This window comes from Balaenoptera borealis (assembly GCF_965194805.1).
Source record: "Balaenoptera borealis genome assembly, chromosome: 11".
Taxonomy (NCBI): domain Eukaryota; kingdom Metazoa; phylum Chordata; class Mammalia; order Artiodactyla; family Balaenopteridae; genus Balaenoptera; species Balaenoptera borealis.
The window spans coordinates 89,156,794-89,171,616 of NC_138868.1; the positions used below are offsets into that span (position 1 = coordinate 89,156,794).

Below are 14,823 nucleotides of genomic sequence, written 5' to 3' on the forward strand. Positions count from 1 at the left end.
TCTAAGGGGAGAGAAATTCCTACCTGGCCACAGTACCTGGCACAGTGCCAATTACACAAGGTACTTAATACCTACCAAGTGAATGTTGACTTCTACAATACCTTTTGAAATTGACTCCTACTTTCCACTGTCACTGTCTTCTACATCCATCTTCTTTTTTTTTTTAATTTTTATTTATTTTTGGCTGCGTTGGGTCTTTGTGGCTGCGTGTGGGCTTTCTCTAGTTGAGGTGAGCGGGGGCTACTCTTCGTTGCAGTGTGTGGGCTCTATTGCGGTGGCTTCTCTTGCTGTGGAGTATGGGCTCTAGGCGCACGGGCTTCAGTAGCTGTGGTGCGCAGGCTTCAGTAGCTGTGGCACACGGGCTTAGCTGCTCCGCAGCATGTGGGATCTTCCTGGACCAGGGCTCGAACCCGTGTCCCCTGCATTGGCAGGCGGATTCTTAACCACTGCGCCACCAGGGAAGCCCTCCATCTTCTTATACATCCTTCTGCCTCCAGTTCATCAACCTTCCTAATGCTGCCTAAATTCCTTCTGAAGCACAATTCTGATGTCCTGCCTAACCTCAGACACCTCTTATTGCTGTCAGCCCCTGCCTCATCTTCACTGCTGCTCCAGCAACTCACAGCGCCCCATTGATTTTCCAAAGTGACAGCTCAGCTCCAACCTAATTACAAAACTGACCAGGACGTGGGTCAGGTCCACTCTAACATTCAATCACGATCTAATGAAGCTTATTAGCATTAGACACCCTTCCAGAGCCAAACTACGATCTGATGGTATCGGTGATGATAGCAACTCTATGGAAAAATCCAGTTCCCCACTCCATTTTACAGCAGTGGTGTACTGGGGGCTGGGGGAATGGGGGAGGGCAGTGGGGCGGGGGGAGGAATGACTCTAAGGGGGATCACTGTCTATAGAGAATTTTAAAACAATAATGAAACTGACTAAAGGTCAGTCCGCTTTTTATCATCGTAATGAACCACCAATTCTAAACCAAGTCAGTAATAAAATACTCCTCCCTGCCAAGGCAGACTGGCCCACCACCATGACTCCTTGGTGAACCACTGCTACTCAGGCATCACCTCCTTCTGAAACGTTTAACCTGCCCCAAAACAGAATTAATCACCTCTTCCTAAACCCTTAATACATATACTACAAGGTCGTAAGCACATTCAGGGGACCTTATCTTTAACCTCCAGCATGAACACTTACCCTTCTAGCCAGCTCCCCTTCGATAGTTTGCCTCAGCTATCCAGTAAGGTCCTCAGTGAGTGAAATGCACCAACTCCCATTTCATCTACATTGCTAGATGAAACCATCATGCGTTACACTCATCCCTTAAGACCAGACTAACTGCATACAGTATAAAATTTGAATATAAACGCTGGCATCCACAGTACACCATAATCTGGACCTAATTCTAATTCCTACTACTTAATCTTATTACTCTCCTCATACCAACTACTTATACTCAGTATATTTCTGCCTATTACATGTAAGTCTTTTCTGTATTATAGCACTTTGTGTCTGATTTACCTAACTGCTAAACTCAGAAGGAAATTTAAACACTCAGTCCTGTTTCCGTGCTATAGATGCAACAGACACTCAATTCTACTGAATAAAACTATGGACAATTAAGACATAAAAGAGTAGAATAAATTTTTATTATACAGCATTTTTATTTTTAAAAAAACTTTACCTTCATAGAATACATTTTCACATTAGAGATTCCCACAGTGGGAAAATAACAACTTATTACTTATAATTTTATATTTGTGGACAGATTATTTTTGGACAAGTAAAATAAACACATTTGAGGATTAAGTCTCCATTTAGAACCTGTAACAATTTGAAACATCTATAAAGGGACCTCTTCCCTACATGAAACTTCTCCATATTCAGAAACTCTCCAGGCTCTTCTTCCTAGGACTTAGAAATCAGTAATGTGAAATATCAGTATTTCTAATTTTCAAATCTCCCTAAGACATGTAACCATCAGTAACTGGTATCGACTGAACAGAGGGGGGGGATGTTTACAAAAACAAAACACTGCCTAATTTTCTGCAAAGTCTTTACTTATGAATTAACAGTCGTTCCCTTTCTCTATCATCCTAGGACAAATATAGAAGTTTGATCAAATATTGAGAGTAATAAAGCTGAATTCCCTTTAAGAGTCTGATAAATTAACAGGCAAAGGCTCATATATAATGTTTAGCTATACCGTGAGTCTTCTGAGAAGCTGTGAGACACCCCATTAACTCCAGAATACAAAACTCAGTCTCACAATTTCTTGGATACAATTTCTCTCAAATCTTTCTTCAAAGATTAAACTCTAAAAATAACCGGCTGATTAGGAGAAGAGGTTTACCAGCGGACTAATCTGTTATTTCCTTCTTACTGTGAGTTGAAATGGCATGACAGAGCAGAGGCAAGGAGGTGTACAATCAATTCTCAAGGTGTTAAGTCTAAAGGGTCAGAGCTTCCACAGCATAGCCACAGCTTTGCAGATGCCCACATCATGATAGTTGAAATAACAAAGCCCAGCAAAGGTGAACGCCGAGAGCACCAAAAAGCCTGCCTTGGCAGCTTTCTGCAACGCAGCCCCTCGAACATAGTCAGTAACAACTTGTCCAATGCCCCTAAAGAAAAAAAAGTCACAGTACAAATGAAAAACCACAAGTGACGTTAGAAGGCTATTCGGTTAACTTGGCTGCAAAAAAAATAATCAGTCAAGGTCAAAATGCAACTCATGGTAACAAAAATCATAAACCAAAATGAAGGAATCAAGTGTACCCTAACAATATAATAAAGACACCTTCCTATCCTTCATATTCAATTTTCGAGTCGTTTATATCAAAGACAGTAACTAATTCCTACTCTATTTATAAAATTTTGTTTTTTATTTTTAAACCCAAACAAATGGCCTACAGAGTTTTTCATTAATTGCAAAAGAATTTATTAAGCAGATATTATGTGCCAGAATCTGTTACGGATGTTGAGAGTACAGCAAATAAGACAGCATTCCTGCCCTTATGGAACAAACATTTTAGTGAAGAGTAAGAAAAAGTACACAGGTGCTATGAAGAAATATTTTAGAAAGGATGGCTTGAATGAAAAGAACATCCCAAACAAAAGTAACAATGACCTTGGCATCTCTGAGGAATCGTAAAAAGGTTATGTGGCTGGAGAACAGGGAGACCAGAAGGCAGGGGCAGATCGCATAGGAGCCTTGAAGGTCATAACAAGGAGTTTGAATTTTACTCGAAATACAATGGGAAACCACAGCTGTGCTTTAAGCAGGGAGTGACCTAAGTAAGGAGTGAGCTAATTTTACTTTTTAAATAACAGTTCTATTGAGATATAATTCACGTACCATAAAATTAACAATTCTGTGGCTTTTAATATACTCACACAGAGTTGTGCAACACCATCACTGTTTAATCCCAGAACATTTTCATCAAAAACAAACCCTGTACCCTTTAGCCCATTACCCAATCACTAATTAGTTTTCTGTCTCTACATATTTGCTAATTCGGGACATATGCGGCCCTTCATGTTGAGTTTCTTTCACTCAGCATAATGTTTTCAAGGTCAGCACTTTAATCTTTGTATGGCCAAATAATATTCCTTTGTAAAAATATATCACATTTTGTTTAGCTATTCATCAATTGAGAGACATCTGGACTATTTCGCCTTTTTGTCTATTATATAATAATAACACTGCTATGAACATTATTGTACAAGTTTTTGTGTGCGTGGGGACATATGTTTTCAATTTTGGTAGGTATACACCTAAAAGTGAAATTGTCAAGTCATATAGCAACTCCCTGTTGTTAACTCATATTATAACTCTGTTATAATAACTTTTGTTAGACCTGCCAAGCTGTTTTCCAAGGTAGCCGCAACGTTTTACATTCCCAGCAGAGATATATGAGGACTCCAACTTCTCAACACTCATTACTGTCCATCTTTTTGATTACAGCCATCCTGGTAAAGTGTAAAGTGGTGTAAAGTGTAAAGTGGTGTAAAGTGTAAGGTGTAAAGTGGTATCTCAATGAGGTTTTGATTTGCATTTCTCTAATAACAAACAATGTTGAGCATTTTTTCATGTGCTTATTTGTCATTTGCATACCTTCTTTGGATAAATGTAATTTTACCTTTTAAAAAGGTCACTCTGGCTGTATGTGGTGACAGGACAGTGCAGGAAGAAGGGTGGCAAGAACAGAAATAGAAAACTAGTTAGGAAGCAGCCGGAGTAGCCTAGGCTAGGCTGCTGGTTTAACTTGGCTCAGACTATGTTCTGAGGAGAGAACTAACACGAGCTGATGGACTGGTTGTGGGGTTAAGACAAAAAGTAATACCTAGAATGACTCCTAGGATTTTTGGCTTGAACAACAAGATTTAATTGAATTAGGGAAGAACAGGAGAGAAGGAGGTTTTGAGGGGAAATCAAGAGAGATTTCGGGGGCGGGAAAAGAGTGATTTTTGGCAATATTAAATTTGGGATGACTATTAGACATCCAAGTGGATATGCCGGTCAGACAACTGGAAATACAAGTCTGCAGCTCAGGAAAAGAAGTCTGATCTGAGCTCACCTTGGAAAAGTGTGTAGACAGAGAAATTTAAGAAAGCCTAGAATGAGCCTGGAGGTCAGACCTTTATTATTCAGAGGTCAGACAAGAGGAAAAGGAGCTGACAGAGGAGACTGAGAAAGCACAGCTGGTGAGGTAGAAGAAAACAAGGTGAGTATGGCATCTAGGAAGCCAAAGAAAATTTACTTAAGGAGAGAATGGTCGATTAAGTTGAATGCTACTGAGTTTCAAGTAGAGCACAGAGAATGGACAACTGGATTTGGAAAAAATGAAGGTCTTCAGTGATTTTGATAAGAATGACTTCAGTTACACAGTTGGGATAAAAAGCCTGATTAATGTGGGTTAAAAAAGATTGGATGCTAAGGAACTAGTGCACAATTATAGACAATTCTTTCAAGTCTTTTCTGTGTATGTGTGAAAAAGGAAGAGAGAATCAGTAAGGTAATTGGAGATGTCAATCGTAATTTTTAGAATGTATGACTTTAGGACTTCCCTGGCAGTCCAGTGGTTAAGACTCCACACTTCCACTGCAGGGGGCACGGGTTCAATCCCTGGTTGGGGAACTAAGATCCCATATGCCACATAGCACGGCCAAAAAAAGTATGACTTTAGATTTATCTCTTATTCTGATTTTTCACCAATTTAGATGGATCTCCTTTCAAGAAACTCACATCAGAGAAATCCTACTGTAGCTGTGAGCTAGTATTTCATATGCAACTGGAATCTTTTATTGTGAGAGGTCTATCTGGTTAAAGGGTAATTCTAACTAACCCTAGAAAACTAGGTAAGCAAAATCTCCTTTAATACTAGCTAGAAAATGATTCTGACACGTTACCTAACTTCCCTGGGGTTTAGTTTCTACGACTGTAAAACAACAGGGCTGGTTAAGATACTCCCCCAAGTGCTTTCAGTTCTAACAATCCAAAAAGAACCTCCCCCACCCATGACAGCATATTGTCCTTGCAAAACAACATAAAATGGACAACTCAAGGAACCCAATTGTTATTAACAAACTTTCTAGAAGGTTCATTAACTTAGAAAGTCTAACAAACTACACTGGGTAAAATAAATAAAAACTGGACATTCATCCATTTGACAAATATTTACTTAGTGCTATGTGTGAGACACTGCCCTAGGCACTAAAGATACAACAACAAATAAAAAGTCAAAACTCCTATTACATTTCTTTTTTTAAAAAGGGCAAAACTGAACTATAGTGTCTAGTGATGTACATTTGGGTGATAAAACTATGATGAAATGTAAGAAAATGACTGCTATAAAAATCAGGATAAAATTGTTTCTGGTGGGGGGATGTTGAACCATTATGACTGAGACAGAACACAAGGAAGAGGCTCCTGCAGTAGGTGGCAAAGGTCTATTTCTTGACCTGGCGGGTATTACTGTTATAATAATTCACTAAGCCATAGATTTGATTCTTATGATTTTCTGTATCTGTGCTTTCATTCTCGTGAGGGGAGACAAGAAATATACAAGATAATAAACAGATGATAAAGTATATTAGAATGAAATAAGTGCTACTGAGACAATAAAGACAGGGGAGAGGGATAAGGAATGTTGGGAGAGACACTGCAATTTTGAGTAAGTCGTTAGAGACGGCTTCATTGAGAAGGTAACATTTAAGATGTGAAGGAAATGAGGCAACAAGCCAAGGACATAACTAGGAAAAGTTTCAAGTAGAAGGAACAGTAAGAGTAAAGCCCTGAGGCCTGGAGTGACCCAGGTGTGCTCAAGAATTAGCAAGGAAGCCAGTGTGAATGTGGCAGAAAATCGTTGAAAATGAGGAAAGAAAGAGGGGGCAAGACCATGTAGAGTCTGTAGATCACTGTAAGAACTCTGCCTTTTAGTTTAAGTAAGATTAGGAGACGATGAAGGGTTTCGAGGAGTGTCTGGACCTGTCTTAATATTTTAACAGGATCACAGGGGCTGCTGTGTTGAGAACAGACAGGAGACCAGTGAGGAGACTACTTCTGGAATCAAGCATGATGACCAGGTTTGGGGCTTGAACAAACAGAAGAATGGAAATGTCATTAATTCAGATGGGCAAGAGTACTGGAGGAAGAGATCTGGGGAAGATCAGGAACTCAGTTTTATGACATGCTGTGTTCAAAATGCATACAGATATGAAAGCGAAGACATCAAATAGGCATGTGGATACATAAATCTGGGCATATAAATAGTTTACATATGTTTTAAGGTTCTCTTCAGATCTTGAGTATCTCAACCAACTTCTCCCTCATATGCAATAGTGAGACAAGCTCACAGCAAACAAATTGAGCAGACAAGGTAATACTGAAAGGACTGCTGTACTTGCCAGTGACTATGAAGAGTGAGGGCTGCAGCCAGAGAGTAGTCCACCGCAGAGCAAGGATTCAAATAAGCAGCTGGAATTAGGCCCAGGAGCAAAACACTGACAACCCTCTCACCAGTCCAGTGGAGAGATGCAGCCTTGGAACCAGCTGTAGAAAGGAAGGACAAGATTCGTAAGAGTTGCAGGGGGAAACACACATCTCAATATTTGCCACGAAATAACCCAAACTGACAAAATGGCAAACAGAATGCATGGAAGACTGAGCATAAACAGGGTAAGATAAAGGTAAGTGAGAGATGCAATCTCCTTTCTTTGAAGTCTTTCAGCACAGGGTGTCTCAACGCCTACATATATTAATTAGAAGACAGATCCACTTTGCTTACAGGCAAGAAGATGGACAAAATATCTTTGCAGAATTACCAATCTTGGACTTCAGTGTAATAGACAGATACCTTATGAATATAAGTTGGTGACACCTACGGAATTCCTTTAAAACATCACTCTTTTATTTACACCTAATCTTTGTAAGTAAAATAATATTAAAAATCCTCCCAAAAGAAAATTAAACCAGCCAACTCAAAGAGAAGCAAAGTTCTCGGGCTTCCCTGGTGGCGCAGTGGTTAAAAATCTGCCTGCCAATGCAGGAGACACGGGTTCGAGCCCTGGTCCAGGAAGATCCCACATGCCGAGGAGCAACTAAGCCCGTGTGCCACAACTACTGAGCCTTCCCTCTAGAGCCCATGAGCCACAACTACTGAAGCCCGCGTGCCTAGAGCCCGTGCTCCGCAACAAAAGAAGCCACCCCAATGAGAAGCCCGTGCACTGCAACGAAGAGTAGCCCCTGCTCGCTGCAACTAGAGAAAGCCCACGCGCAGCAATGAAGATCCAACATAGCCAAAAATAAATAAATAGACAGATAGATAGACAGAAGCAAAGTTCTAATGTCAACTTTTAGGATCATGGTTCTTCTTCTGTTCCGTTACTTATAAATAGCCAAAAATAGATATGGAACATGAAAACTTTTTATTTTTTTTATAAATTTATTTATTTTTATTTATTTATTTTTGGCTACATTGGGTCTTCATTGCTGTGCACGGGCGCTCTCATCCAAGTTGCAGTGAGCGGGGACCACTCTTCATTGCAGTGCGCAGGCTTCACACTGCGGTGGCTTCTCTTCTTGCAGAGCACGGGCTCTAGGTGCACAGGCTTCAGCAGTTGTGGCTCACAGGCTCAGCTGTTCCGCGGCATATGGGATCTTCCCGGACCAGGGCTCGAACCCATGTCCCCTGCACTGGCAGGCAGAGTCCAAACCACTGGACCACCAGGGAAGTCCCTGAAAACTTCTTTTAAACAAGTGAAAATAAAATGGGCTTTAAACATCTCTTTGAGAGCCTCTACCTTTTTTTGGTTACATACCCCTTTGGGAATCTAATAAAAGGATGGAGCTACTTCCTGGAAAAGTGCACATAGATACACACATTAAAAACTGTGTAGGGGGACTTCCCTGGCAGTCCAGTGCTTAAGACTCTGCGCTCCCAATGCAGGGGGCGCAGGTTCGATCCCTGGTCAGGGAACTAAGATCCCACATGCTGCACACCGTGGCCAAAAAATTAAAAAAAAGCCAACTGTATAGGGATTTCCCTGGTGGCACAGTGGTTAAGAATCTGCCTGCCAATGCAGGGGACATGGGTTTGATCCCTGGTCCAGGAAGATCCCACATGCCGCGGAGCAACTAAGCCCGGGGGCCACAACTACTAAGTCTGCGCTCTAGAGCCCACGAGCCACAACTACTGAGCCCACGTGCCTAGAGAGCGTGCTCCGCAACAAGAGAAGCCACCGCAATGAGAAGACCGCACACCACTACGAAGAGTAGCCCCTACTCGCCGCAACTAGAGAAAGCCTGTGTGCAGCAACGAAGACCCAATGCAGCCAAAAATAAATAAATAAATAAATAAATAAATAAATTTTAAAAATAAAATAAAGACTGTGTATACAACTTTGGGGACCTTCCTTCAGTCTCATGAACCCCAAGTTAAAACCACTCTGCTAAATCTAATTGAACAAAGTTCAGAAACAAAACCTTTTCAAAGATAACATAATTCTAAAAAGCAGGAAAACTACACTTGCCTAATTACTCATAACTCAGATGCAATTATAACTGGTAGACTTAAGAATCAAAAGAAGTCTTCTCTGTAAAATACTGATCTTTCTAGACTTGAAAAATGAAAATATAGTTAACTTGTTATTCACCTACAGATTTTCTAAGATTTAATAATACCTAAACAGTATTCATCCAAGAAATGCCATGATTTTAATATCAACCTAAATAAAAATAAGCATGTCAATTACAGCTATAAATATGCATGATTTTTTAAACTGTCTACTATTCCAAATGATTTGGATCTGGCTCCTCTCCATTAGCTACATAAATAAAAGTAACTAAACTATATTGAACAGACTCTTCCCACAGAACTATTTTCTTTTTAAAAAATTAAAAAATTTAGAAAGACTTCGACCAGAAGTTTCTGTATGAGTGTAAATGGCATGATTCAACCATGCTAGCATTGTGTGCCCAGGTGTAGGCTAGGTCTTCATTCGACAGAGTTGGACACAAGAGTTCCTCTCAGAGACAGCAAGTCCTGCCAAAGGCACGATAATCAGCCCAGATGAAGATGGACATACAATGGTGGCTGGGTGACAGGTGAATGTGCTGTATTCCACACCATCCTGGGGTTGATCGGTCCTGGAGAAATGCTGAGACATGAGCCGGTCTGACCACTGCGGTTCGGAGGAAGAGAGCTAAGGAAAGAGACATTAGGGGGAATCATAAGCACCTCTCCTTTAACAGGATTGACAGACTTTCTAAATGACCATAGGCAAGCTATTTAACCCCAAACAGGGAATAACCAACTCATCTGTAAAATGAGGATAGCATCTATTTCACTGGGTTGTTATGAGATTAGACTAAGTAGCCATGGAAATATTGAAAAATCAATGAACACTTACATAAAAGGGCTTCACTTTGATTAATTAAAAAAAATAACTTATAGCTTTCTTCTCCCATTTATTCATCTATTCATCCAACAAACATTTAATACATGCAAGATTATGCTCTGCACTAGAGCAAGAGAGATAAAAGACAAAGTCTTTGTCTTCAAGGAATTCAGTCTAGTTTGGGAAATACCATCTTCCTTTTCAAGATCAATTTCTCTGCTTGCACTCTTGAACCCATCCCTTTCTGTCCTCTTTTAGATCTTGTCTCTTTGTTTAAAAATAGGCAGACCTAGGTACACCCAACCCTACCAATACTGCTGTGAGACGATGAGCAATTAAGTTAAATAGGCTCTCCAAGAATCAATATCCTCTCTTTTGTAAAATGAAAATACTGGTACTTACTTCATACTACTCCGTTGAAAATTTAAAAATATATGTAAGATGTTCAGCATAATTCCCAGAATGTTATAAGCACTCAATAAAACGTAATTTCTTTCCTGTATCTTTAACCTCTCCTTCCTTCCTACTGACCATTTTCCCTCAACTGATGTAATATAATTAACCCTTCCCTTGATCCTATGTCCTCTAATGCCCATGCACTCTTCCCCTGCTCCCTTTCTTCACTTTCCAAACATGCTTCTTTAAAGTGTTGTCTAAATCACCTCAACTTCCTCACTTCCTTATCATTCTTCAACTCGGAAACTTGTCTTTATCCCCACCAAAGCTGCTTTAGTTAAGTCACCAATGGTCTTCTGTGGCCACATCCAATAGGCACTGTTTAGTCTTCATCTTATTGGGCTTTCTGTATCACGTGGCACTGGTGGCCTCTCCTCCCTTCTTTTCTCTGAAAGAACTCTCTTCTACTTCTCCTTCTGATTCTCTCCTCTGCAGCCGCTCTTAAATGTTTGCCCAGGATTCCATCATCTGCCCATTGCTCTCCTTGCTTCCTATGCCCACCCCTAGACATTTTGTCCACTCAACTTCTAGTGCCTTTAAGCTGATGACACCCAACTCTGTATTCCCAGGCCTGATATCTCTCCAGAGTTTCAGAAGTTTAAGTGCCTGCAAGGCCTCTCCCTTGAGATACCCCACATGGTCCTCAAACCTACCATGGCAAAAACTAAAATCACCCTTCAACTCACTTTCTCATTTAAACTTGCCTCCCATCTACATGCTTACCACTTTATTTAATGACATCCCAGCCACTCTTTCACCTTACCCAGAAATCTGGAAGTCATGTAGGACTTTCCCTCTAAATTCAGTCAAATGCCAAATCATATTGATGTACCTCCTAACATTTCCTGAGACAATCTTCTCTTATGTACAACTTTCCAAGTTCAGGACCTCACCATCCTTGCCAAGACTGCTACAACAGTGTCTCAACTCGTCTCCCTGACTTATGTCTTAGCCTGCCCCATTTCCCATGATGGCCATCTACCACATTGTTACCGAAGTGGTCAATGTAAACTGCAAATCTACGTCAAACCTTTCAAGGGCTCCCCTTCACACGAAGTAAAATGCATACTTCATATCAAGACAAGTTCTTCTGTGATCTGATTTCAGTTCACCTTTCCAGAACCATCTCATTCCTCACCTTGAGCTTCACATTCTAATATCCGATTTGTTTTGTTTTCTCTCATAACAAGCAGTTTCTACACCTTCATCATTCTTTTGCTCATCCCAGTAGCCCAAACTGTAATGCCCTTCTTCCTGTGGCCTTGCTTACCCTCAACACTCAAATCAGGCACACCTCCTTCAAGAACCCAGACAGGGTGATCCTTCCAAAACACACAGCTAATATATTCTTCCTCTGGACTGGCATACAATTTACTTACTGCACAGTTTTTACTCTATGTTATATTATACTTATATGTGTTTTCTCCATAAAAACGAAAACTCCTTGAGGGCTGGAACTATGTTTTTTCACATTTGTAACCCAACCATACTACAGTGCCTGGTATAACAGAAATGCCCACTTCAATAATTATCGAACTGAACTCCAAGGGAAATAGGCAAGACGTAGATTGGGACTTAGACCCTGACACTCTTTTGCGATTCAGGGAGGGAGCACTCTAAAGACAGCGAATGGGGAGAAAAAGAGAACTCATGTGAATAGCCTGTGCAAGACTATAACTTTCAAATTACCCCATCACCACGTCAGCCCAGAGCAGGAGAGATATGCCCTCGGGTAAAGATCTGGGCCCGCAGGCAACGCTGGTGATACTATGGTTTCGGCAGAAGCCAGAGCTGCCAAAGGGAAGGAGGAGGGACACCCCCGCCCCCACCCCACCCCCGCTCAAAAGGTCTCACCGCCCAGCAGACGAATCCTCACCGCATTCCCTTCCCCGGCTGGAGGTTGTGCTAAGAACCTCCGCTGCCAGGATCCTCACCTCGCCCACCTCCGGCACCGCAGAGGACACTCAGCCTCCAGAGAGTCGCCATGTCGTTCGAGAAGGCTCAAGGTCATCCAACAACCCGGAAGCAGTCATATGACAACATCCACCCTGCAACGACGAAAGAAAACGACGAAAAGGAAAACGCCGGGTGAACCGGAAGTCGGGGTTGGCTCGGCCCCGCCGCACATGCGCACACAGCTCGTCGGAAGGTCCCGAGCTCGACGCAGGCAATGGCGGGGCTTGGTGAGGCGGATGAAGCGGAGTTGCAGCGCCTGGTGGCGGCCGAACAGCAGAAGGCGCAGTTCACTGCACAGGTGCGGGGACAGGGACCAGTGTGAAGAGAAAAGAGGGTGAAGTACAGGTGCCGGGCACCCGCGGAGCTCTGAATGGAGGCGGCGCGGCGCGGCCGCCCTATGCTCCGTGCCTGCTGCGCCCGGTTCTGCTCGCAAAAGAAACGAGTCAATCCTGCCGCTGGTGACCTGTAGTGCCCAGGTACCCTCTAAGCAAGCCTATAGTGGGGGGAAAGAGAAGGTGTAAAGCGAAGAAAGGCTCGGGCGACACAAAGGCACGGGAGCCTAGCTTGGCGGTGAGCTCTCTGGGCTGGCATTCGGAAGATCCTTGTTCTAAGCTTGCCTCTGCCCCTTACAGGTCACGTGCCCCTAGACAAAACGCCCGTCCACTGTAAGTCTTGGTTTCGCAGTCGCCCGCTGCCTCACTGGATATCGAGGATCATATGCAATAATGTATTGGAAAACGATAGAGCAGTAGAGCATTATTGGATCAAGGTGGGCCCTGAAGTCATCGGTCTAGACTGTTAGTTTAGAACAAGAGTTTTGGAGCATGGTTCCAACCGCGGCGTTGCCCCTTACTTGCTGCATGACTAATCCTAAACCTACTTACTTAACCGTGCCTCTTAAACGGAGGTGACAGTCATCTTTTAGGACCGCAGAAAGGATTGACTGCTTAGTACCCAGCCTCCCAAAATAGTTAAGCCCTTGGTAAATGGTTATTCCCCCGTGTTGGGAGGAGGGGCGGTGGTGGGAAGGGGAGAGTTCGCTGAATATAAGTAGCAAGAACCCTGGTTAGAAATCATTGGGTTTCTAACCCAAACCTGAACATTATGAAAGTGCACACATTTTCTGTGCTTGTGTGTTCATTTTTCTGTAGATTGGGCCCGTAACCTTCATTGGATTCTCAGATACGTCCATGACCCCAGAAAGGTTAAGAACTACTTAAGAATAGGTTTAGAATGAGATGAGTGCAGTGGTTTGGGGGAATTAATTGGTACCATAGCCTCCCAGCTTACACTGGTGCTAGTTTGGAAATATAAAAGAAGGTATTAATCCTGCCTGAGATTTTCTGATTAAGGAAGTGACACAATTAGAAAACAATAGGCAGTGCTCTCAAGGAGGTAATAATTTAAACTGTGGAAAAATCTTTAGGGAGGAGTATTGAGAGTCAAGTTGAGTATGCTGTGTGTGGACCTCATTGAAACAGATGGGTTGGGTGTTAAATAACGGAGTGCCTTCAGTGGCTAACAGAGAAACTGATGCATTAGGGTGACTTGATGGAAAGTACATATTTTTTAATTACTAAGAAAAATAGAAAAGGAGAGAATAAAAGGATTGTTTCAACGTAGGGATGAGGAGTTGGGCCATATTGGTGACAAATTAGAAGTGAGAAAAGAGAGTCAAAGAATAGTTTAGTCAGGTGACAGAAAATGAGAAAAATGGGAAGGAAATAAGAAAATTCATAGAGTTAGGCCTGTCTGCAGACCCCAAGTGGTTACTATTTTTCTTTCTTCTTAGGTGCATCACTTCATGGAGTTATGTTGGGATAAATGTGTGGAGAAGCCAGGGAATCGCCTAGACTCTCGCACTGAAAACTGTCTCTCTAGCTGTGTGGACCGCTTCATTGACACTACTCTTGCTATCACCAGTCGGTTTGCCCAGATTGTACAGAAAGGAGGGCAGTAGGCCATCCCATGGGAGAATGACTGAAGAAGCAAAGGACTTATTATTAAGCAGGTTGAAGGGCCAGCAGGGGAAGGTTGTCAACCCATTGTCAGGTTAACTTCAGGCTATTACCAAGCCTGTTGGTGCTAAAAAGTAAGAGATCAAATGTTCAAAAAGTGAAATTTATTTATTGGGAATTCAGAAATTCCATCTTGTATCACAATAATTATTCAATAAATGTGAATTCTCCAACTCTTCTTTTTTTTTTAAATCCCATTTTAGGGTTTAATATATAGATCTCTGATTGGCAGGAACATTAGAAACAAATATGTTCCAAGGCCAATAGTGCAAATGAGAGATCTTAGGTTTTGAAGAGCCACCCTAAGCCATATTTAAGGGGGCTGGAAGAACCATCAAAGCCTTACCCTAAGGCATAGAAGAGAATTTGGGGTTGAGAAAGGTGAAGAACAGAAAACAGCTTTATTGCTTATATAGGACCAAGAAAAGGTAAACATGGCAAAAAAACAGAACAGGCAAAATGTGTATTCATTGGGAAG

The 14,823-nt window shown here is 41.9% G+C and overlaps 2 protein-coding genes across 3 annotated transcripts; one reads left to right on the forward strand and one right to left on the reverse strand.

Annotated features, from left to right (window-relative positions):
- Positions 1–1,642: 1,642 nt before the first annotated feature.
- Positions 1,643–12,462, reverse strand: SDHD (succinate dehydrogenase complex subunit D). 2 transcript variants are annotated; one of them, XM_082343607.1, is made up of 4 exons: positions 12,306–12,462; positions 9,604–9,720; positions 6,925–7,069; positions 1,643–2,639 (listed from the first exon to the last, which is right to left on the reverse strand). In XM_082343607.1, exons 1-4 carry the CDS (start codon positions 12,355–12,357, stop codon positions 2,474–2,476), a joined length of 480 nt encoding a protein of 159 aa, XP_082199733.1. In that variant the 5' UTR covers positions 12,358–12,462; the 3' UTR covers positions 1,643–2,473. The 2 variants fall into 2 exon arrangements, with proteins under 2 accessions (XP_082199733.1, XP_082199734.1); XM_082343608.1 differs by lacking the exon at positions 6,925–7,069.
- Positions 12,463–12,478: 16 nt separating this feature from the next.
- Positions 12,479–14,518, forward strand: TIMM8B (translocase of inner mitochondrial membrane 8 homolog B). The gene is made up of 2 exons (XM_082343650.1): positions 12,479–12,625; positions 14,120–14,518. Exons 1-2 carry the CDS (start codon positions 12,542–12,544, stop codon positions 14,285–14,287), a joined length of 252 nt encoding a protein of 83 aa, XP_082199776.1. The 5' UTR covers positions 12,479–12,541; the 3' UTR covers positions 14,288–14,518.
- Positions 14,519–14,823: the final 305 nt, after the last annotated feature.